The following is a 26,146-nucleotide window of genomic DNA, read 5'->3' as shown; positions in this document are numbered from 1 at the left end:
GTCATGTTGTTCGTACTGATATTATCAGTACGAACAACAATGACGTATTGGTTTAAAAGGAAAGTATGCGCATGCGTCAACTTCAAGCTGCACACTTTGAAAATGGCGCTGGCATGGGACTTGTCCGTAAAAAAACATTGCGCTAATTATCAGCCGTAGATAGGGCCGATGTTGACTTTACAAGTTAGGAAGCCAATCGATCGATTTTTGTAAGTATTCCCTTGATTAAGTTGAAGTTTGAATCTCGAGGATGGCCAATAACCGTTAATTTTGTCTAATTTAAAAATTATTTTCCCAATAGTTTCGTACCTTTAGAGTAATGTGTACAAGACAGCCGAGCGGCCACAGCCGTGTTTTGGGCGCTGCTCACTGTATGTCTCAAAAGCTGCTTGCATGATTTCCGTTCGTACAGTTATCAATAAAATGCATGTTTCAACATTAAAATTGTAGACAAGTGGTTTTAAAATTCGCCGATTCTATAAAGTTAGTAACGTTACAGTAGAGCTGAGCGGCCACAGCCGTGCACGGGGCACTGTTCACTGTATGTCTCAATAGCTGCACGCACGATTTCCGTTTGCACAGATTTTAATAAAATACATGTTTCAACATTAAAATTACAGACAAGTGATTTCAAAAGACGTCGTGCGCCTGTGCCTCAAAAGGGGAGAATTTCTTTTCTCATTCTCTGATGTTGTATAATAATAAGAGATTGTATGATAATAATGGAGAGATTTGACATCAATTAAGCTATCGTCGATTTTTTGTGTGAGATCTACCCGTGTACAGTGCGGCAAAGCATGACAACTCTTGATAAAGGCCACTACCACTCATATGTACACTGATTACCTGGAAGACTATATCTATGTCTTAACGCAAGGGAACGACACGGAGACAAGTGTTTGGCCAAAATCCGGGGTTATGCATGTACTGCCATGGCGGGGGCAACGAGGCGTCATAGCGGCCTGGATGGCGGTACCGGGTTATTGGTACCGTGCATCGGGCAACGTGCTACCAGTCGCCCGCAGCAGACCCATGACAGTACCCCCCTGGAACTTTATTATGTAAAGTTAGCGATATAGAGACATACAGTATCTTTTATTGTGAGCTGCTAGCCTGCAGCGAGGCTTTTTTTTTTTCTAGTGGAGGGTGGGTGGGAATTTTGTGGTGTGAACTTGAGCGTGGCAGAAGTTGAAATGGACGATCTGTGGCTTTGATCATACTGATATGCGCATGGATAATGACGTGGCAAGGGTGACGCAAGTTGTTTAGATAACGGTAAATTTGAAGGCGGTTGGTATATAAGGTTACGTCTCCAGTGCATCCAGCAAGCAGCAGAAGTAGTGGTGCATGGTGACCCATACTTAGCAAGGTCTAAACCCTTCTCCCCGTGTCCCTCCAGACGTTAACAATGATTATAGCAAAGCCATAATCACCCACAAATGTCACTCCTAAGGGATCTCCCTCAAACCAATATCAGTGTCTTCTCATAACCTTCTCAACTCGTAGCTGTCACTATCAACATACATACCGTAAAAACCCGATCAATTCGACCACCCTATTAATTCGACCACCCTATTTTTTTCACAAAACATAATTTTATTTGGGCCCTTTCAAATCGACCACCGACTAAAATTGGGACTTTCTCGATCTCTATTATTCGACCGAATTACATACCCTTAAAAACTTCCTTCAGTTGGTGAATGAACGATATTTCAAGACATCGAAAACCACCGTTACGAATACGATGAACCACGGGTCAGACAAAAAGGCAGAAATGAGAACAACAAAGGGCTTTGTAAACGGCTTTCAGATTGGTTTTCATTGGGTCACATGATTATTTTCGCTGAGTGGGAAACCTCAGTGATTTTGTGAGCTGGATCTCAGTTGCCGCTTTCGAAATATGCGTGAAGTTTCAGCGTGTGTGAAGTACCAACCCTCTAGTCTCTGGTTTTGTAACTATTTTCTCACCTTAATATCGAAGAAAGTAAGAATAAATTACCTACTTTCTCCCTTTCTCATTGTCTTTTCCGAATTCTTACCATCCCGTGTCGATTGAAATTTACAGACTCTTTCTGTGTGTGAATCAATATCCCTTCCTAATTTGACAGATATTATGTTCTAAACCACACGTTGCTTGTTCCTAAAACACATAGACAGATGTGCCCCGTGCACTAAAAGAACGAGTTTGCGAAATCTTTTGCGAACGCTGAAAAAATTGCTGAGGAAAAATCGATGTTACATGTCGGTAAATACGGCCGCCGCCGCCGCGCCGCGTGCGTTCTTACCAACTGGGAACAGACTAATATTTTCAAACGCAAATGGGGACAGTGTCAAGGAAAGAGTAAGACGACGACTTATTTTTTCAAGCTGAAGAAAATGCTCTTTCTGGCTGTTTTAATGACTCAATCGAATATTTTTGTACCCAATTAATAAATCATAGACAATCTCAATTCTCGGTTTTGTGGCAATTTTTGTCGACCGATAAAAGTCTTTTCATCTTCAATATTCCATTCTAATTTCACCTATATAATATCCTAACCTCCTGTGACTTTCCTTCTAAACGTTGATTTGCCTTGTGCACCAAAAGAGATGCTGTATTTTATGCCAAACGATGAAAAGATAGCTGAAGAAATAACCATGTATCAGTCAGTACGCCGACGGCAGGCGAAACCCGGACGGCCATACCGATTGGGGACAGAGCAGAGTAGATCGAAACGCAAACGGGGTGTTATTATAGGAAAGGCGGTGACTTATTTTAAAGCTGAATAAAATGCTGTCTCTGGTTGTGTAAGTCTGTCGATCGAAATATATATTTTGTTCCCAGTTGATTAATCATGGGGGATGGCAGTCTCGATCTCCCCTTTATGGTTCGATATTTACTGACTCGTTCCTTCTCATTTTTGTCAATCGATGAAAGCATTTTCGTCTAGCTTCCTTATTCAATCTTACTTTGACCGATGTTTTATCCTGACCTACAGTGTCATTAGTTTTGACCAACGTACAAAGACGTTGCCCATGCGCCCGGTTGACGAGATATTTTGCAAAACGGTGAAGAAATATTATTTATTTATTAGCCGTGTTCACAATAATGACACTGGCTCAGAAAGAAAGAGAAGGACAAGAAAATGTAACACTGAAATATTTGAACACGTACGGCCATACTGTATGCATGGGGGCCCGGGAGACATCGATGTCAGTCTTTCCGGACTGTTTACATGTAGCTTAGGGGATATCAAAGGAGATGAATCAGTTGGTTGAATAAAACAAAAGTTTTCGGACATATTTTATGTCAATGTTGTCAATGTCGGACTTTTGATTCGATTGAGAAACCAGAATCACCTACAGAGATGTCTGTATTAAACACGGACGCACAATTCGGAATAGTTTGTTGTGCTACTGCCGGTCTCCAGTCGTGGTGTCTCTCCCATAAAATTTCGAAGCTATAGGCCTACACTTGTCGTTTCGATTCACAGGTAGCAGTACACTATGGCAAGCCAAGTGTTGCAAAATTCAAAAAACACATTTGTGTGTTCTAAGTTTTCATGTTTGTGTTCTAAAAATTTATGTTTATGTTCATAAAAACCATGTTTATGTTCTTAAAATGTATGTTTATATTCTTAAATTGAATGTTTATGTTCATAAAAACCATGTTTATGTTCTTAAATTGTATGTTTATGTTCATAAAAACCATGTGTATGTTCTTAAAATGTATGTTTATGTTCTTAAATTGTATGTTCATGTTCATAAAAACCATGTTTATGTTCTTAAAATGTATGTTTATATTCTTAAATTGTATGTTTATGTTCATAAAAATCATGTTTATGTTCTTAAATTGTATGTTCATGTTCATAAAAACCATGTTCATGTTCTTAAAATGTATGTTTATATTCTTAAATTGTACGTTTATGTTCATAAAAACCATGTTTATGTTCTTAAATTGTATGTTCATGTTCATAAAAACCATGTTCATGTTCTTAAAATGTATGTTTATATTCTTAAATTGTACATTTATGTTCATAAAAACCATGTTTATGTTCTTAAATTGTATGTTTATATTCTTAAATTGTATGTTTATGTTCATAAAAACCATGCTGTTATTCAAACTTTCATGCTTATGTTCATGAAGGTCATTTGTTTGTTCATTGAACAAATTTTATGTTCATTAAAACACTGCTTATGTCCATATCTCCCTGTTAACACTGAGGGCGCTCTGGAGTTAGCAGCACGAGACAGCTATGGCGGCGGACCGAACAGTTACACCGCATACAGCGAGAAAAGTGGGTTTTACATGTGTTTAAAAGCAAAGCTTAGCATATCATGGATCTAGACAAGTAGAGCATGCTCGAAAACGGAGATCGATCACAAGTTTGTACTAAATATCGGCTGTTCTCGGCAGAGAAACTGCACGCTCTCATTCGGAGGCGCAACCAGCGGTTTAACAGTTATAAATGTCTACGCACTTTCTAAGTCCAAAGTCAAAGACTCAGGGCTGTGTGGTTACTAAATATCGGCTGTTCTCGGCGGAGAAACTGCACGCACGCCTACAGTCACCTAGGGTCGGTCTATTCCGCTCAGCGTCTATGCCCCCATAGACGTGTGTACATCTCCTTCTCAGGCATATGTACACACGTCTATGAGGGCATAGACGCCGAGTGGAATATTCCGACCAACAAGGGTGACTGTGCTGCACCAGGTGCCGCCAACTGGTAAATTTCATGAATTTCGCAAAATCATCACAAAACATGTTTTGAAGGCTGATATACCGATTTTTCGTATTTTTGACCTTGACCCAAAATTGGAGGGGAAAGTAGAGCTGTTCGTAACTGCCCTCCCACTGGCATACACGGAAAATATGCCCTCCCACTGAATTTTGATGCCCGCTGCCCTCCAGTATCTATAGTCTGCCCGCTCCCCACTCCCCACAACATTTCACGCTCCCCTCTGCCCTCTCCCCACTACTGAAATTTCCCATTGCCAACTAGATGCCTACTAGGCAACCCAGATCAACGCAAACCGTGGGAGCAGCTGGCAGTATACCTTGGAACATTGCTCCCCTCTAAGTAAGGCGCTAACTCCCCCCAAGTTCTATCAACCACGCCGCTTTCCCCTCACTCTACGTATCTTCCGGTGCCCACTGTCAAAAATTTTCTCCCCGCTCACTGAAAATATGTGAAATTTCTTCCCCGCCCACAGTAATACAGATTTTTTCTCCCCGCCCGCTGATTAGTTTTGAAATTTGCCCGCCCGCTGAAAAACTTCGCACGAACACCTTTTTGCACGAACAGCTTAGTTGGCGGCACCTGCTGCACGCTCTCTGACTCGGGGCAAAACCACTGCGGTTTTCCTATGGCATTTTGGCAGTCCAAAGTCAAAGACTTAGGGCTGTTGTGGCTGTGGGAGGCACTCTCATTAAAATCCGATGTAGAGAATGGTCCGTTACTAGTGAGAAGACGACCAAACAAAAACAGACCTAATTGTGATAACATAAAAGACCGTACACAGCATGCATCGTACGCAGAGCTATAGTCGTGACCGGTCTTCCGGTCTTCACGACATGCTGTAACCTCCATAAATGTAATAATCTCCACAAATGTAATATCAACCACAATTGTAATAAAACAACCATAAATGTAATAAAACAGTCAACCATTAATGTAACAACCCGCAACCACAATGTAATAAACAAATTACCCATAAATGTAATAAAACTCAACCATAAATGTAATAAACTTGAACTTGCGTATGTGATCATTTGTTTATCAATGCCCTGAGTAAATAACTTTAATAAGACTAGTGTAATGTTATTGCATACTTTCCTGAAACTAGGTTTCCTTTCCGAAATACAGAATAGAATATTTGAGAAGATAATCAGAAAAAGGCGAGACAAAACATAGATCAATATTTAAGGGCTAATTCCTCAATTGCAACGATAAAATAGATTTATTACATTTATGGTTGACAAGTATTACATTTATGGGTGATTTTTTATTACATTTATTGTTGATTTTGTTACATTTATGGGTGATATTACATTTGTGGATGCACTTTATTACAATTATGGTTGATATTACATTTATGGAGATTATTACATTTATGGAGGTTACACATGTGACCTGCGTCCTGAGAGTTTCAAAAATGAGCGACCCGCGACTTTTAGATGCAGTGAAATATGACCTGCGAGTTGTCAAATGGAAAACGTATCTTTGATAGGCTATCTGCATCGGGCAGTTGAAGGTATTTGGTCGATCTTTTACGTTATCGTATTAAGGTATTTTGTTGTGCGGTCCTCCCCTCACTAGTGACAGACCCATCTCTACGGTACATCGGATCAGAGTGCCTCCCACAGCCCTGAGTCTTTGACTTCGGACTTCGAAAGTGCGTAGACATTTATAACGTTAAACCGCTGGTTGCGCCTCCGAATGAGAGCGTGCAGTTTCTCTGCCGAGAACAGCCGATATTTAGTACAAACTTGTGATCGATCTCCGTTTTCGAGCACGCTCTACTTGTCAGCGATCCACGATGTGCTAAGCTTTGCTTTTAAACATGGACATAAGCAGTGTTTTAATGAACATAAAATTTGTTCAATGAACAAACAAATGACCTTCATGAACATAAGCATGAAAGGTTGAATAACAGCATGGTTTTTATGAACATAAACATACAATTTAAGAATATAAACATACAATTTAAGAACATAAACATGGTTTATATGAACATGAACATACAATTTAAGAACATAAACATGGTTTTTATGAACATAAACATACAATTTAAGAATATAAACATACATTTTAAGAACATGAACATGGTTTTTATGAACATGAACATACAATTTAAGAATATAAACACACATTTTAAGAACATAATCATGGGTTTTATGAACATGAACATACAATTTAAGAATATAAACATACATTTTAAGAACATAAACATGGTTTTTATGAACATGAACATACAATTTAAGAACATAAACATGGTTTTTATGAACATAAACATACAATTTAAGAATAAAACATACATTTTAAGAACATGAACATGGTTTTTATGAACATGAACATACAATTTAAGAATATAAACACACATTTTAAGAACATAATCATGGGTTTATGAACATGAACATACAATTTAAGAATATAAACATACATTTTAAGAACATGAACATACAATTTAAGAATATAAACATACATTTTAAGAACATAAACATGGTTTTTATGAACATAAACATACAATTTAAGAATATAAACATACATTTTAAGAACATAAACATGGTTTTTATGAACATAAACATAAATTTTTAGAACACAAACATGAAAACTTAGAACACACAAATGTGTTTTTTGAATTTTGCAACACTTGGCTTGCCATAGTACACCGATGACCAGATATTGTATGTTCTTTGCCACAGCATCTCCCCGTGAACGTCCTTGAACCTATGGACGTGACCATTGTTTTACTGCGCCCATTAGCCAGTAAACCTCTGCTTGTTCCCAGCAGAGTACTTTTTTAAAGTTCTGTACATCAGTGTACACTGTGTGTATAAGCCCTAAACCTAGTTTAATTCAATTATGGAAAGGTATTAGTAAAGAATAAAGGGTCGTTACAGTTGCTAAAATTGCGAGAAAAACGGCACGTTTTTCCAGTACTTTTACAGTTCTGTGCTTTCCATCCCCGTTACTCAAATAGAATAGTCCTATTCACAAGCGCTATTGTTTTAAATCACGTCCAGGATGTGCTGTTGATTTTCATTCTTTCGTGCAATGTCATTCGTTTGAAGCAATTATCCTTTCATTTGACTGCTCTGTGGGACTCTTCTGGATATGTGTTTTGGATAAAAAGAACTCTACAGTGAAAGACATAAACTTCGACGGTGATAGGTATACAATATCCGCTCGATGTGCGAAGATATACAGATTACAAGTTATTTTAGAAGTTCTCAAAACCAGTAAAAATAACGTAGACGTACATCGCATGCTTTCTCACAACGAACGAGCCGTCGGTTTCCATAGCTACTACGTGAAATCCGGCCTCACCGATGTCCCTGTCCTGATTCGGAGAACAACTTTCAAGCTGCGAGTTGAGGTTCAGATGTCCGATTTTTTCATATTCAAAAGACTTATTGATTCACAGAGAACGCCCGTCTTGTTTTTAGCACATGAGGGCAATTGAAAATTCAAAGCCAAATAGCCAGTGGGAAAAAATTCGACCGGACGACTCGCTCTCACCAGCGATCGCAATGAAAAAAAAAATCGAAGTCTCTGAAGTCGGTATCATTGCTCCGCCATGTTTACTGTTGGTTGTACGGCCAGTTTAAAGTCACAGATTTTCTTCACGGTAAAATTCATATAATTGCCATACCGCGAAGTTCCCTGTGCAATATGTCTTATGTCAATATGTCTATTTGGCAGCAAAAGCGTCACGGACATTCGATCGATGGTGATGAACTTTCTCCAGGCCGCGACATGTCACCAGTTACGAACTTTACCGGTTTTCGATACGAAATATGCAATATATTATCAGCATTGTTCACGTTGTGTTTTGAGTCTGATATCGAATATAACAGGAAAAAACTAACGATTTGAGTGACGATAGAGACCATGCCCGATACGGAAAATTGACATCAACTACAGTGCAGTTACAGAGCAGTGACCTGAAACTTCAGACTTATATATAAATGTCGACAATATAAAATATCGAAATGCCGGAGAGAGAGAGAGAGAGAGAGAGAGAGAGGTTTACGCTGTCGCGATCTGATTATACTGTTTCGGATATGACTTCGGTATAGACGATACACAGACATCGAAAATGTACACCTACTTTCCAGAAATTCGACTAATCTTATAATAAGAGTAGAATAAATATAAAAGTGTTGGTTGAAGTAAATCTTCAGATGTTGGTTTTCCAAAGTTAGACAATACTTACACTTACAGAAATATGGTCGGCATAGTCTTCTCTTAAAAAATATTATCTTCAACACCACGTTTCTTATGATCGGTGATGTCATTATTTATTATTTTTACAAACTTTCAATGCATCAAACGCCATTAGACTATCTCATCTGCCTGTCAGAGAGTTACAATATATTTCCAAGGGCTGGCACACGATGTCAACTTACGCGTCGTCCGTCGAGCGGCCGGTGGCAGTGTCACAGATCGCTCCGTCTGTAATCGCGGCCACTTTGATTTTGATGTGACACCTAGGTGCGTTTGAGGTTTTTTGTTACCTAATTTGTCGACCTCACAAAATTTCACAGTCCATGCTTTGAAGCAGTCTCAACATGGCAAACATGTCTCGCGTAAATTTCATCCTCGTCGTTCCAATTAATTCGACCACTAAATTATTTCAGCAGTTTTAATTTCTAATAAATCGACGATTTTGAAATCGTAATTATTTTTTTCTGGTCGAATTGATTGGGTTTTTACGGTACTTATACTTTTTCCTTTCACATGATGAAAGATAATTTATGCACATATTTAATGATATTAATTAACTGCTACTAAGTGGCATAGAGTGTAATCTACACAAACATGTTTTTATCTCCACACACAGATGGAAATTTCTTCTGTTACACTCGTCATGAACCAGTCGGCGTTTGTGGACAGATCACGCCTTGGAACTTTCCGTTGCTGCTGTGTTTTTTGAAACTTGCTCCGGCATTATGTTGCGGGTGTACATGTGTTCTCAAACCAGCTGAACAAACTCCTCTCACAGCTTTGTATGCTGCTTCTCTGGTCAAGGAGGTATGAAAATACAAATCTTCCATTTTACAAACAGTACGTGTGGTGTTTGATTGGCAGTTAATGTGTTCATGGCAGATATATCGATACACATACTGATAATTCTTTTTACACAGCAAAAAAAAAATCCCTGTGCTAGGCCCTGTACAGACTTTGACACAACCCTTTGGTACAGATCTCTGTCAACAAGGACGTCCCATCGCTGTGACAGGGGCTCCCTGATGTGCAGGTCTGTATCCAGAGCTTTATATACTGTTACAGTGTTGTGGACACGGACCTGTTATAGGGTCTGAAATTTCTTCCCGTCTCAGCACTGTATTACAGGACTGTACACAGCAATGTGAATACATGCAGACATGTAACAGGTTCAATGATTTTTAATGTACTGACAATTATGCCTGTATTCATTTCTGTCATCATTTTTCTAAAAATTTATATTACACCCCTGAAATCTGATAAATTTGCAGACCCTTAACAGGCCCTGTAAATTCAACATTGACACACCACTATTTGTACACCAATATTTCAATCATGTGGTCACAAGCTCTGGATACACTCAGAAATTACATCACTGTATTCATTCCTGTAATACCAGGCCTGATACAGACCTGTTCATACAGCCCTGGTATCTGACCAATTTTAGAGGTCCTGTAACAGAGGTTGTTTCTTAGGGACTGTTACAGGTACTGATCAGACCCTGTTACAGGCATGTACTGAAATCTGCCTGTAGTTTTCTTGCTGTGTAACCCTTTGAACTCTGACCTCCTTGTATCCTTTGATATCAGATGAACTTAAAAATTTACAGCTGAATTAAAGGTGCAAAGCGTTGATAACCATCATTATATTATATTATAGCCCAAATAAAGGAATATATGTGCCAGAGGGAATATATGACGTATATCTATGACATGAATATATAATATATATATATATATATATATATATATATATATATATATATATATATATATATATATATATAGGGGTATAATAACCATTTACCTGACGCCAGGAGGGTAAATGGTCTCCTGCCTCGAGGGTACATACATGTAGTATCCCAATGTTTTATTACATGCCTCTCTTACATACTTTTTTACTTAAAATTTTGGGGGTTATATGCAAATGATAATCATATGTGTTGTTTCCATGTTTAATGGACAAAAATCTGTTGTGAAACTAGAATGATTTTGATAATCGAATGGTGCAATGATATATTTGAATCAGTGTTCACTGGTTCATTGATTTTTTCTATGAATGCTTTTGTAAAAAATAGTATATTTTCTATTTAAAACATGTGATTTGATCACTTTTAAATTCTCAAGTTGTCAAGTTGAAACATTTCCAATTCACTGACAGTCAAATGATGACCATGCACGTCATCAACAAAAAACCATTGAATTCTATGGAGCATGCGCTGTCGAGATGTTAGGCATGTTATTAAAGCCATAACCCAGCCCTTGATTACCAATAATGTCACTGTTGTATCCCGAATGTACCAAACATACATGTATTGTAACACATTGTACAATCTTGCTTGAATTTTCTGGCATTCAGGATATAATGCAGTGATTCAATATTTGAGCTGGAAATTTCCAGCTGAAAAATTTCTGACATGTAAGGTATATCCAAGAGTCTTAAGATTAAAGCACAAAAAATTTGCCATTCCTCTAAATTCAAGCTGAATCCACATGCTTTTGTTCACTCATGTAACATAATAGTCTTATCATCAGAAACCAAAAGTTTTAAGAAGATCTAAGAGTCCATTCAGATGATACAGTGTACCTTTTATGAACTCTTGAACACACTGAGAGTGTGTAGATTTCCAATAAAAATGTCTCTGTGATTGTATTATGAGGAAAAGTGAATTGAAAAGCAATGCATGGTAATTACTCTAGTGATGAAATTGTACAACTTACTGGCATATGTATTATACCGATCTGATATCAACAGCAACACAACAGTTTTATAAGACAATTCAAGTACAATTGATTTTTTCACACAATGGTTATTTCATAATGACATTAATGTTGTCATGAAACATACAATTCTTTTTTGTATTCAGAAGTACGGTATGTGGCTAAATGAGGGATCAGGAAGGAGGAGGAAGGGGAGCCTGAAATATAACGTTTCTAGAGAAACATTTAGGGGAGGGTGGGTAAATTGTAGAAAAATATTAGCCCTTATTCAGCCCATGTTGGTTCTGTCCACATATTATCACAATGACTAATGTGTTGCCTTCCTGAAAGTCTCAAGGAAACAAATTAACATAGATGCGTACTAGTAAAGCTATGTGTTTTTGTCTCGATACCGCAGTCTGAGTAATGGCATTGTTGTTTTTCAGGCTGGATTTCCACCAGGTGTTGTCAATATTGTACCAGGGTATGGACCCACAGCTGGTGCAGCCATCTCTGAACATATGGACATCGATAAAGTGTCCTTCACTGGATCCACTGAGGTAAATATAGCATATTCAGTAGACTGTAGTACCATAAGGCCAAAAAAAAAAGAGAAATGTTTCTGGTCAGGTCTTTCTTTAAAAAATGGTGCGGCGACGCGCATTTTATTTTTTTTTATTTTTTTTTTTTTTTCCCTCAAGGGAGGGAGGAGGGTCAGTTTTTATAGTTTTATCAATATAGTCACACATATACTGTTCATGCAGTCACTGATCATATCCCCAAAGAATTTTCTCTTTCTCTTCAGCCATTTTGGTTTGGTGTCAGCCGCGGCCGCCGGCCACAAACAGAAAAAAAAAGGGTGACGCGCTGTTGTTCAAGTGACGCGCGCGCTGACCAGAAACATTTCTTTTTTTTTTTTGGCCTAATGTTGCAACGTAACACCTTTGCATTTGACAGTCTCTAGTGTACATGTATGCATTTCCAAAACTCAATTTTAGTTACTGTACAGCAGTAGTGACAATTTATGGGGTTTCACTCTGTTTACTCTGTCTGTTCAGTTAATAAACCATTAAAAGGAAACTTAGCTTCATCAATTACTTTTTTGGTTGAACTTGAAGTATGATCATCCTATCATTTTTTTTAACTGCATGTTGGCCATGCAGTTGTCCTGAAGTGCTGATGTCAAGCAAATCATGTAATTCTTTTGAGCCTCAACAGTCTCACCTTTATACACAGACAAAGTTATATTACTAATGTGTTGCTTCAATATTTCAAATAAAATTTGTTATTAAAAAGAACTCTTCACCAGTGTATCCTGATTTGCTGATCACCGCGAGCTAACAATCAGGTAACAAGTACTACTCAATATAGCAACGATCATGTCATGTAACCTGTTCACTGCAAATTCCCTCCAAAGTACTAATGGTGGCACTGTCACCATGACTACTTTGGGTTTGGACCGAGCTATTGGCTTAAGGTGGTTGGAAAGGCTAGAGCGTCAGTTATAAATTTCAACAAAACTATAAAATATAAAAGTAGTCAACATTCTCTGTGGAATAAAAAAAAACTAGACATTTGGGCACAAAGGCATTGCAGAGTTATAGCCTGTTAAAACTTCTGAAAAACTGACCAAATAGGAGGAAGTTGGGGAGTCCTTAGTGTATTAACTATGGTAGAGGTCCCCTAGCTGTTAATAAAATATTTGAAAAGGGAAAGTCATTATTTGCTGTTTTTCAGGAAAGTTTGACAAGGCGGTGCTGGCATTCAGAGTGAGTGACTGCTATTGTAAATGCATTTTTAGATTCTTTGAGTGTCAAAGAGGTGTCAAAAGTGAGATTAACCAAAAAAAACTGCTCTATGACTTCAAAAGAGGGGTGCAAATATGGCTTGTTTTCAACATTTTGACAGAAAACAGTTTTCCTACATAATTGTATACCAATTTAATCCAACTTTGAAATGAGATATGGACATGGAATTTTACAGCCTATTAACAAGGTTACAGATAAGATTTGTACAGCACAATTTTCCTGTATTTGAAATACTTTTTGAAAAATCACATTTTGAAATTTGAAAGAATTTTAATAATTTTTTGATATATAAACCAATGTAAAATCATAAAAACAAATTTTATTTACAAATCCTGCCGTACAAATCTTACAATAAATAGTGTCAACATATTTATAACTAATTTGGTAATATTAATACTATCCAATTACTATTAAATTCAAATATGTAAAAAAATATGAAAAATTAAATTTTAATATTTACTGGTGTCATATTTCAAAATCATGGCTGCAAATATACAATTTGTATATTCTTTGGAGATAATATTAACTAAGGGAGTTATCCTGAAAATTTGAACTAAATATCTTGATTCTAACACTTGAAACTTGACATTAACTCTGAGAAAAGAATTGGTGCAAAAATAGCCTTTCCAACCACCTTAAAGGATTAAAGGATTAAGCCAACTCAGACAGAGAAAAATGAGAGTAATTGTACACAGTGTGAATGAATTAATGCTAATGCAAAACATGGAAGATCTTATGGTGATGATAATAGATTTATTCAACAGCTGTAGCTAGAATTCCACAAAGTACAACATTATTGTTAATTTAGAGGATCTAAGTTTTATTTTGCAGTGCACATCAGTAATGAAAATATTGTTGAATGTAAACAGCTGGGCGTCATTTGTAAAATTTCACTAAGTCTTGGTGCCATGGTTACAGCACAGCAGTCACTCTGTGTGTAACCATATGCCATGTAGCTGTAGTAATATCACATATTGCACCTACTGGTACATTAATATTACCCGCATTTAGCTCAAACCACATGCGATGTGATATTACTGATGTGTTTCTGCAATATTTTACACAAAATTTGTTATTAAAATAACTCTAACCCATGTACATTAATTGCTGATCCCACTACTCATTATTTCTGTATACTTTACATCATGTTATATAATATTACTAATGTCTAAAGCAATTTCATAATTTTGTTTTCCTGCTGCTGACAAATTGAGCAATGAATTAAAACAATGTAGGGCAAGAGAATTACTTTCAACAATCTGTGAATATTCTTTATGCAGGTTGGCAGACTGATTCAACAAGCCTCTGGAAGGTCAAATCTGAAAAGAGTGACTCTTGAACTTGGTGGAAAGAGTCCCAACATCATACTCTCTGATGTTGACAGTAAGTCCTATATATCTTCCGTGAAATTTTCTGCCAAAATTTCCAACCAGAAGTGTTAAGTTTGACTTTTCAAATCAGCGATGTAATAGTTTTAGATTTTAATTTTAAGTATTATATATGATACTTATAGTCTTTTTAGAAGCTTTATTTTTATGACATGATATGATTATTCTCAATCATACCTTGAAAAATTAGAAGACAATATAACTGCATATGAACACTTTTATACAAAAACTTCAAGAATAGTCAACAGGAATTGCACATGCAATCAAATCAGTTTTCTTGGCCTGTTGACTGCAGATACCAGAATCTGCATGTTGTAGAACTTACAATTCAAAACCAAGAAGCAAAATGTCACCCTAGACTGCAAGATCTATTGCTCAAGGGTGTTCCTTGTAGTCATCCAAAGAGGATGCCGGCAGCAGAACGCCTTTGAGAGATTCCATAGATCTTCTTGGGTTTTTTATCCTTAATGTTATATATACACTGTATGTAACTGGTATTAAATGGATGCACTTTGCAAGACTTTTAAGGTAGAACGCGCCTCGGGACAGAAATTCGGACCTTCAAATTTTCTCAATTTTCTTCTGACCTACCACTTTTGGGGGCTCATTTTGAAGCTCTTGGCAAAAGAAAAGCTTTCACCGTCTTAGTTTTTCGAAAATCAAAAATTTTATTTTTTCCCATAGAGTTAACAGAGGGATGGTGACCATTTTGAATTTCAAATATCGAGAAATTGCAAGTAATTTGTCTCTCTAGTACCGAAGTTTGCAGGGTGACCCCTGATTTTTATTCTTGCATTGGTAAGAGAATGTTTGAAAGTTTCACTGAGGAAAGGTAATTTGAGCAAAAGTTTAAGACTTTCACTTTCGAGGTGCATATTACCTTAATGCCAGTATTCTCTGTAGCTAAAAATCCTTGAACTAATTTTAAAGAGTAGAAAAAGTTACACTTATATATCATAATAATTTTGAAGCCAACTACAAGATGGCAGTGAGAAATATATCAAGTTCCTTTGTTATCAAGATTATTGGTGATATGATCGAGATTGACTGAGTTGTATGTCATTGGTACCGAGTGCAATGTTTGAACAATATGCCCACTTCATCTGAGTCAAGTCACCACATGTTACACAACATATGCCACTACATATCACAACTTTGTCAATACTAGTGAATTTTGTGACATCATTCCCCATATTATTACTGACAGTGTATCTGGTTATCCAGAATTGTTGCCCCTATGTTTTCTACATCTACAAATTCCCTGGCATTGCCAAAACTATAAAATAATAGCAATAATGTACCAGTCCTCCTTCTGGTCAATAAGGGACTCAAGCAAACTTTTCACTCCATATAACGTAGGCTTTGCTTTTCCTTGGACATTATGTCATGCATGGTTTGCTTTCATAGCCAGGGAGGGGCTACATATTGCTTAATTATATTAAAGCTTTTCCAATACCTGTAAATTTTTTGACGTCATTCTGCCAGATTATCATTGACAACGTATCAGGTTATCCATAATTGTGGCCCCTGATGTTTCCTACATGTTAAAATTCACTGGCATTGCCAACACTATAAAATAATAGCAATTATGAAATTAACCCTTACTGTACATCCTATAATGGATGGAAGCAAACTTTACATGACATAACATGTGATGCAAAGCCCAGTGCATCATGCAGTGTTAAGTTTGCTTGAGTATAGGTCTGTTATGACAAAATCAAACTTCAGGAGCCAGATGTTCATGCAAATAGTTCTAACCATGAATTACTTGATTTTTAAGGAATGCATTTTAGTTGATGTCACTAAAAACATGTGAGTTTCAGCAAAAAGTTAAATTAATAGTATCCATGTTATTTTTTTTAGCAGCAAGTACATTTCCTGTCAATTACTACCACTAAACCAGGCATTATGAGATTTAGCTGAAAGAACATAAGGAACAGTATTGTCACCTACAACACATTCACTGTTACACTTATCAGTCAATCAAACAAGATTTGATGAATACTGTGAAATAAATGGCAAAATTTGCAGAAACCTGTAGTTATAATACTTTTGGTGATTTTATTGTGTTCATCCAGATTGGTTGACATGATGGAAAGAATAGTTTTGAGTAGCTTCAGGAGATTTGAAATTGTTTAGCCTCTGTTGACAGTGTAAGAGTCATTGGTTGATTGATGTAATAAATGGATTCTGTAGTGTGGCCCCAGATAATGCTCAGAATATTTTGATAATCTTGAATAATATGAAACTAGCAAATCCTGATTTCATACTTCAAGGCATGAGGAATGTTCTTTACTTTTTGATTTTACCGGTATGTGTAGTGAATCAAAACTGTTTACAATTGTATAAAATCATGCAAAGTGTTGATTTAAAAGGGAAGATTTCAGTTGCTTTTGCAATCCAAACATAAACTTTCCAAGTATTTTTTAAGAAAAACATAACTTGTTGATAACTTCAGTGCTGCTGTGATAGACGATAATTTCTGATCTGTTTCTTGTAGTGCCCTACACAGCTTCAACCAAATGGAAGCCACATATCGGTGCAGTAGCATCATCTGATTTCACATGTGGTCATGTTACTTCTAAAAATGCTGGAGAAAAAGGGTACCATTGTTTTTCGTATCAGCTTTTGCCCTAATCTAGATCTGTCAAAAACCTGGTTCAGTGAATATACATTGAATTCTTGCTTCAATGCCAAGATGACGATATTTTCAGAAGAAAATACTTTCTATATGAAATTCCTCGTTCAGAATTTTGACAGAAGATGTGATGAGATTTTAGAAGTGGCATTTGTCAGTTTTTTTTCACAAGGTCAGAAGATTTCACCACAATTTTTTCTCTTTGATCATTTTAGTGGAGTTTGCTGTGGAAAAGGCCCATGTGGCTTTATTCAACAACATGGGACAAGTCTGTGTGGCTGGGTCACGAACATTTGTACAGGAAGATATCTATGATGAGTTTGTCAAGAAGAGTGTAGAGAGAGCAAAGAAACGTACCATTGGAAATCCATTTGATGGCCAGAATGAGTCAGGCCCACAGGTCAGTGTGTATTCACCACATGTACCATAACAATGCTAAGGTTATGAAATATTCATACAATGTATTCCAGTAAAGAACTATTTCACAAAGTGTACCAAGTCAGTAAAATTAGGACTACAATGTTTTCAATCACATGGCTATCAAGATCTTGCATGATTTCTCAACTTGCAACCATTCACAGTAATTCAGCGTTTGATCTGCCTTGATTTATAGCAGTTTGTATTTTTTATCAGAATTTCTCAGTTTGTATTCATTACTTTTCACTTTTCCTGCTTTCAATTAAGAGATACAATTCGTATGAGCTTTTATTGAGTGTTATTGGAATTGATTTCAGGTGATGCTTTCAGGGCAGTAGATAGAGAAATCTGTTGACATGAATATAATATGAACTTGCCAATCTTCAACTCAAACTCATTCCACTGCTGATGGATTCACCAATTAAATTGTAACTAAAATGGAAAAGATCAAACAACAAATTGTGGAAAACTAAATGAATGTATTAACTTACTCTTTATTTACGTCTACAGTTAAATATCAATGGCTGTTTATTTACAAAAGTGCACCCTCAGTAACACCCCAGACAGTTAAAGTATAAGCATATGAAACAAACTGAAGATCAAGTATGTGTTACTACATTAACACGAGGCCAGACTACAATAATTATTCAGTGTTTCCACTGGAAGTAATAACAATACTGACTTTTTAATACAACTTGTAGTTTTTCATGACGCTGCAGATTGCTATAGCACAATATGAAATATTTTCCTTGAATGTTGCAGATAATAAAGCACAATTTGATGTTTCTTTATACGTTGCAGATTGATCAAACACAATTTGAAAAAATATTTGAGCTGATTGAGAGTGGCAAGAAAGAAGGCGCCAAATTGCAGTGTGGAGGTGGTCGTCATGGAGACAAAGGTTTCTTCATTGAGAGCACTGTTTTCTCTGATGTACAAGATGACATGCGTATTGCTAAGGAAGAGGTAAATATGAGGCACTACAAATAAATAAATATGAAATGGCAAAACCAAAATCACTTACTTACAACAGTTCATACCCACAGTTATTTTCTCTGAAGGCATTGTAGAGAATGCTATCATTGCTATCTTGAAACCAAAACAAAATTGTGATATGAATTATTCTGTCAAACCATGTTGATATTTTTTCTGAACCAAATCATAACATCAGTCTCTCTTCAAAACTGTTAAATCTCATAGATATTTGGACCTGTACAGCAAATCATGAAGTTCAAGGACATTGAAGAGGTGATTGAAAGAGCCAATAACACTCACTATGGACTTGCTGCAGCTGTTTTCACGAAAGACATTGATAAAGCTTTGACCATCAGCAATGCCCTGCAAGCTGGCTCAGTCTGGTGAGTAGAGTATGTCATTGATAAAAGCAATTTGACATTTAACTGCATCTAATACAGATATTGTGTTCACCATGGAGTATCTGTGAATAGTTGATAAAGTAGAGCACTGCGGGGCTAGATATTTACGGTAGACTCTCAAACAATTAGAATTTTCATTTGGCCTACCACTAGTGGGGTCTCATGCTAAAAGCTCTTAGAGTAAATAAGGTTTTCACCAGCTTAGTTTTGTGAAAATTTGGAATGTAATTTCCCCAATAGAAATGAAACAGGGATGGCAGCCAATTTGAATTTCAATTATCTGTAAATATTTGGTAAATGTGTTTCTCTTGTACCAAAATTTGCACGATAATAACCCCTAATTTCTATTCTTGATTTTGAAAGAGAATGATTGAAAGTTTGCATGAGGAAAGTTTGAGTGAAAGTTTCAATCTTTCATTTTTTGAGGCGCATACTACCTTAAATATTGTAGACACATGAGAAATTCAGGTAATAAATGTTATCTGGAGAAATACATGTATTATATATTCGGATACTAAAATGACTTGTTAAACATACTGAAGTAGCAATTGTATGTGCACCATTGAATCAGTGCAGGTAATTCCCATTATGCAAATTTGCTCGTTTTGGAGGCATAGAAGTTTGAACTTTTTTCCAGTTTACTGGTGTTTTTGTGATTTTAATGTCATTCACATTACATCCATTGAATCAGTAAGGATATGTCAGTAACCTCTCAGACTTCTTACATTGAAAGATAGAGTTAGGGAATACACATAGGTGAGATTCTTGTTTGGAAATGTTTGAATTAAGGGAAATGAGATCTATGACTCCAAAAACTAGAATCAATGGAAAATTTGTTTTTTTAAGCATGAAATCAAGTTTGCCACTATGTCATATTCTTGTTCATGATAACTGGTGAACATTTGTGACTATGGCCATCTGCAATGAAAATAAAGATATATATTCCCTTCTTTTTTGTGCGAAGTATGGCCAATATAGAGGGACTGTGCTAATAATAAGTGGCTCAAGACTAATATTCCACTGAACCTAATGTATGGTTTTATACATCCTACAAGCACATGGTTATCATATATACCGGTACATCTACATGTATGCCAGGTGATTCACATGCCTCTTGTCACTTTAGATAAAGTTACCGTACAATTTATTTACGTTGTTGATTTCTAGGGTGAATTGTTACAATGCTGTTGGTCCTCAAGCTCCTTTCGGTGGATTCAAGATGTCAGGAGTTGGAAGAGAACTGTAAGTTCTGTCTTACCTCACATAAAACTGTTTTTATGAACAAGAAGATATTTTACTGATAGTACAAGCACTTTCAGATTACAAAATGACTTAATTACTAAATTATAGTTCTCCTTTCAAGTGAAGGAATTTGTTACAATGGTTTATCAGACAATTAAACCAGGTTATGATTACTCATTTTTCAACACCTCTTGCATCTCCAACACACACTTAAAGGGACAGTAGCTGTAACTCGTGATTTTTCCCCCACTATTTTTGTTTTGTATGTCAACTACAAGTTCTTATTCTACTCCCCAAAGTATATTACAGTGACGGCACCAATTATTTTGACGATGAGATACAGCTGGATATTGATACACTACCGAATTAGGTTTGTCAGTTTGCTCACAAATTTACCCTTTTAGTGGTCAACTTTTACAACTTTGCGCCAACATCAGACAGACTAAAACAGCAGGTGACGCAGCAAGATGTCTGTAAACTAATTTACTATGTAGTATGTTTATATCTTTACAGCAGCTATCAGTTTCAATGGTGACACACACAGAGACTGGTTGCCAAGTTTTACAAGCAGTTCAAATTCACGGAGAGGTGGTAAAAGAACGATGTTACTGCAAATTTAGACTCGGGAGGACAGTGTTCTTTGTAGTTGAATATCAATAAAATTCATGACTTAAAAAAAAATCTAAAACTAACAACACAAATCGATCTGAAAGAATCAGAACGTTTGAGTAGCGATAGCAATGTCTGGAAGTCAGGGCTTTGAGTCAGCAACTTTCTAGTCTAATAAAACTCAGACAACGACATGTTCTGGTATTGCCAGCCATGGTGGGGCTTTGTATACATACGCTGACACGTAATTAGCAGCTATCAGTTTCACTGGCGTAATGATCTGTACATTTGTACAAACAGACGTTGAACCAGACAAAAAACACAACATGGATGGCTCCCAGACGACACCAGCTGAAGTGAGAGAGAAGATTGTTCAGTTGTATTTAAACGGTCTGTCATTTTCAGAAATTGGTAAACGTTGTGGTGGTATTTCAAAGCAAACGGCCAACAACATTGTTTTGCGGTACTTGAAAACTGGCAGTTTCCTGCCAGGCAAATCATCTGGAACATCGGTAAAAAAACTGACTGCAAATGTTCTGGAGCATATTGAATACTACAAAAGTGTAAAACCAAGCATTTATAGGCGTGAGATACGGCAGAATTTACTGGTTCATGGGGTATGTACCGAAGAAACCCTTCCCTCCCTCTCCTCTACTGAAGTAGGCCCCGATGTCAGCTCATTGAGAAATGTGGTGTCATTCATTTGTTGATAACCAAAGTAAAGTTTGTTCATTTTACACATCACTCTATTATATTTGAAGTCATGAACTTTATTGATATTCAACTACAAAGAACACTGTCCTCTGAGTCTAAATTTGCAGTAACATCGTTCTTTTACCACCTCTCCGTGAATTTGAACTGCTTGTAAAACTTGGCAACCAGTCTCTGTGTGTGTCACCATTGAAACTGATAGCTGCTGTAAAGATATAAACATACTACATAGTAAATTAGTTTACAGACATCTTGCTGCGTCACCTGCTGTTTTAGTCTGTCTGATGTTGGCGCAAAGTTGTGCAAAGTTGTAAAAGTTGACCACTAAAAGGGTAAATTTGTGAGCAAACTGACAAACCTAATTCGGTAGTGTATCAATATCCAGCTGTATCTCATCGTCAAAATAATTGGTGCCGTCACTGTAAATGGATACTATTTAGCTTGCCAATATTGTGTCTACACACACACAATGCATTGTTATCTACATTTGAGTATTATATCCCAGACCAGAATTTATTTATCAATAATATACAATGCAGTGTAGTCCCACATATACAGGCTGAGTTGACAAGCTGAATACAGTGTATCTCAATATACTTTGGGGAGTGGAATGTAACAGTGAAAGACATTGCAAAAAATACTGCATGAAATCATCAGGAGTTACCGTACATCTACTGGCACTTTGATTGTCTCATGTGACGTAATATGTACTGAGTCAATCATTTTGTAATACAAAAAGTGAAAAATCAAGAAGTTTAAATTTCAAACTTAATCTTTTTTGTTATTTAACATTGAATATCTATCTTCTATCATTTCAGTGGTGAATATGGTCTTGATGAGTACACAGAGGTGAAAACTGTAAGTGCTCTGATAAACATTGTCACCATGCTTATTATTATCAAGGTTGAACTCGATGCTGAGGAGATTTTGCATTGAATGGATATTTTGTCAGCAGTTTTTATGGTGTAAATTATGAGTTGTAATTGGCAATTTGCTGTCAGAGGGAGACATACCGTATAAGTTAACTGTGGAAAATCACCATCTTTGTGTATAACTGTCTTAAACTTTTTACAACTATCATTTATGTTTCAGGTGACTATCAAGCTGCCACAGAAGCCTTAGAGTATGATCCACTGGATGCAGTATGACCTGGAAGATAATCGGATACAAACAACTTGTGATAGTGCATGGTTATCTCAAACCTAGGTATTAGGACTACTTGATAGATTATAAACCATAAAGTAGGTTCATATAAAGACAAGCATTTTTGGTTTAATACTTGAGTCACTTTCACCTTTTGACTTGCTTTCAAAACTTCACTGACAAGACTTAGACACATTCTCAACAGATTTTCAAATATGTATTTTGATTACATAATTTTTTATTTTAAAGACCTGAATTTTTTGGAGATTGGAAAAACTGTGATGAGATAATGTTGTCTTCACTCAAAGAGAGATATGGCATTGTGTTATTTTTTTGTTCAGTATTTTAGAGAAATGCACCACAAATGTACAGATTAAGGTTACTAAGCAACACATCCCCGATATCCTGGTAATGTCAAATCACTGTATGTAGTCTAATCTGAGGTTTTTATGGAGAATTTTGTTAGTCATACTGTCATCATACTGGTAGCTTTGCCAAAGAAACATTACATTGTATTATTGAGCTATAGCTATAGATGTACTGATCACTGTGAGTACTGCCTTAATCAAGAGTTATTTTAGTTGCACTATTAAAGGCTGTAGCCAGAAACAATGTCGATTACATGAGAATAGATCATGAGTAATTGAATGACTTTATCAAACTCTGAATAATGTTTAATTGGAATACTTTCTCTGCTGCCACAGGTAAAATTGTGGTGACACCAAACTGCACAGCAGTACAATAAATGACATAAACATCAGCAAGTTTATGATTTCTCCTCCATTCAACACCCAGTCCATGTAATTGAAATATCTATGGTGCAGTATGATTATTTGATCATGATAAAATCATGTTTTTGTCACAAATCAATCCATTGAAAAAAGGTAGAATTCCTGTAGAATTGCAGGCAGTCGACGACATCTTGGTCTTTTGGAATTCCAGCTGGTGTGATACTTCTGAAATGTCATCCTTGTTATGATGTCATAATTGATGCAAGCACCGTGGGTGGAGGGACGTTGATGCAAGGTAACACCATGCATGGTCATTGATGTACCCTGTCTGGAAGCATTGACTGCTGCAATACTATGTTACATATCATATCTAAGATACTAGGCTTGAAGGATGTGTAGAACTTTGCAACTGTTGATCAAGTTGATATCAATAAATTACTGACAATCCCTCTGTGTTCTCTCTATTTTGTTTTTTGTTCTGTAAATGTTGTGTTTTCACATTTAATATTTCTATTCTTAACATCAGTTTTCAGAAGAATGCATTCAATCACAGCTCCAGTTTTGAATATCACATTTATTTACAGCACAATAATTAAGATGATTGATACAACTTGTAGTTTAGAAAATAACATTAAAATGTTTCGGTGAACATCAGATGGACAGCATTTTGCCATGTGATCACAGAAAACTATGCACTTACATCAGTCATTTTATCTGTAGCAAAGATTTTTAGTGTCAGAGCATCAACGTCTGTGTGAAATTCCTATTATTCCTTCAATATTAATTAACAATTACAAAATAAGCATTCATCCTCTCTGCCCTGAATCCTGAACTGACTTAATGATGGACAATATAAATTAAAAAGTCAAAAGTTTTTTTCCAATACTATTTTGCATGGGGTGAGCAAGTCTCAGTGTTTTGGAGACAAAAAAAATTACACTTCCAACCTCATGAAAGGTCCATTTGTTTTGCAGTATCTTTGCTGAAAAGTGAATTTTTGAATTGAAAGAATTCTGATATAAAGAATTATCTTGTAAACTATCAATGGCACCATGCTGTCAGAAAAATGTAAAAATTGAAGCAAAAAAATAAAACTTAGTTTGATTAAAAACTTCCACAAGTGATTCTGTGCAAGACACATTTTACTCATCAAACTTAATTCCTGAAAAATATAATAAATGAATGAATTTAAGACTTCCCTCTTTCATTATTTTGAATCAAAAGAAGCACACCCTGCCTGGTAAGATGATCTTTGGATGAATGGAATTACCATAATGGCTCTTGATCTGACTCTGCCTCACTGTGGGTTGTAAGAATGACCATGGTGAATGAATGAATGAGTGCTATTCTCTGTCTTCTATGCGTGATACTTTCAAATCAATAAAGCATGTATTTGCTACTGAGGTATCATATCGTGGTTTCACTGGCATGATTGTCATTAAGGTAGTATATGCCTGGAAATTGAAAAACTGAAACATTTGCTCAAACTTTCCACAATGAAAGTCAATCATTCCCTTTCGAAATCAAGGATAAAACTGAGTGGTCACAATCGCCCAATATTTACCAATACTTGAAATTCAAAATCATGGCCACCAACCCTTCACTTACTCTTTGAGGAAAAATCACTTTTTGGATTTTCACAAAACTAAGCCAATGGAATCTTTATTTACTCCATGAGCTTAAAGTATTGTAAACGATTGAGAGTCCAAATATCTATCTTCAGTAAGGACAGGCCTATTTTATGACTAGATACATTTTAATAGGTCTTTTGAAGTTTTTTCCAGTTATTAGCAATGGGAATGATATTTTTTTTCAATTTGCCATATGAATAGTTAAGTGAATTCTTATAACTCGTACATTCTGTCTGGAAAGGGAAGGTTTGTAAATATAGAAAGAAAACATAAATTCTCAGTACTGACATCTTGATGCTGATTTTCACATGCACAGAATAACCTAGCTGTGGAAACGCAGCTATCTGTGGTGGGTAGCCAGCGATGCTGAAGTTAGACTCGGTTTCGGATTCGGTTTCGGAATCGGTTTCGGATTCGGTTTCGGATTCGAGTGACTGAAAGAAATTTTATATTTTCAGCCGATTTAGTTATACTGTGGAATACTTTATTTTCACTTGGAATTTATTTTCTTTACTTTCGCCGGACCTGTTTTTCTGCTACAATAAAATCCAATCAGACTAAGCAAAGTGAAAATAAGACAGTGAAACAATGAAAATCTGTTTTCAGCTAATATAAATTTCAGTGAAAATAAAATAGTCTTCAGTACTTTCATATGAAAAGATAAATACTTGTCGTCAAGAACAAGTTTTTACTGGATTACCTACCGGCATATGTAGTATATATTTTAAAGCATAACTTGTGTGCATATGTTCACAATCAAAATGGTTAAAAAATAGAAATTACAGAAAACTTCGAAGCACTTTAATTCGAAATTGAAAGGAAG

At 36.2% G+C, this 26,146-nt stretch overlaps 1 protein-coding gene across 1 annotated transcript in view; it reads left to right on the top strand.

The window, feature by feature from the left end:
• Positions 1-24,143, top strand: part of LOC139139317 (aldehyde dehydrogenase 1A1-like) — a 33,961-nt gene extending 9,818 nt beyond the window's left edge. The window contains exons 5-13 of the mRNA XM_070708196.1: positions 9,547-9,737; positions 12,076-12,189; positions 14,718-14,820; positions 17,679-17,863; positions 18,682-18,846; positions 19,081-19,238; positions 20,424-20,498; positions 22,637-22,676; positions 22,911-24,143. Of these exons, the coding sequence (XP_070564297.1) occupies positions 9,547-9,737; positions 12,076-12,189; positions 14,718-14,820; positions 17,679-17,863; positions 18,682-18,846; positions 19,081-19,238; positions 20,424-20,498; positions 22,637-22,676; positions 22,911-22,940 (1,061 nt within the window). The 3' untranslated portion in view covers positions 22,941-24,143. The remainder of the gene's footprint in view (positions 1-9,546; positions 9,738-12,075; positions 12,190-14,717; positions 14,821-17,678; positions 17,864-18,681; positions 18,847-19,080; positions 19,239-20,423; positions 20,499-22,636; positions 22,677-22,910) is intronic.
• The last annotated feature ends 2,003 nt before the right edge of the window (positions 24,144-26,146 follow it).

Source organism: Ptychodera flava, chromosome 8, assembly GCF_041260155.1.
Source record: "Ptychodera flava strain L36383 chromosome 8, AS_Pfla_20210202, whole genome shotgun sequence".
Lineage (NCBI taxonomy): Eukaryota > Metazoa > Hemichordata > Enteropneusta > Ptychoderidae > Ptychodera > Ptychodera flava.
This window is presented reverse-complemented; position numbering and strand designations above follow the sequence as displayed.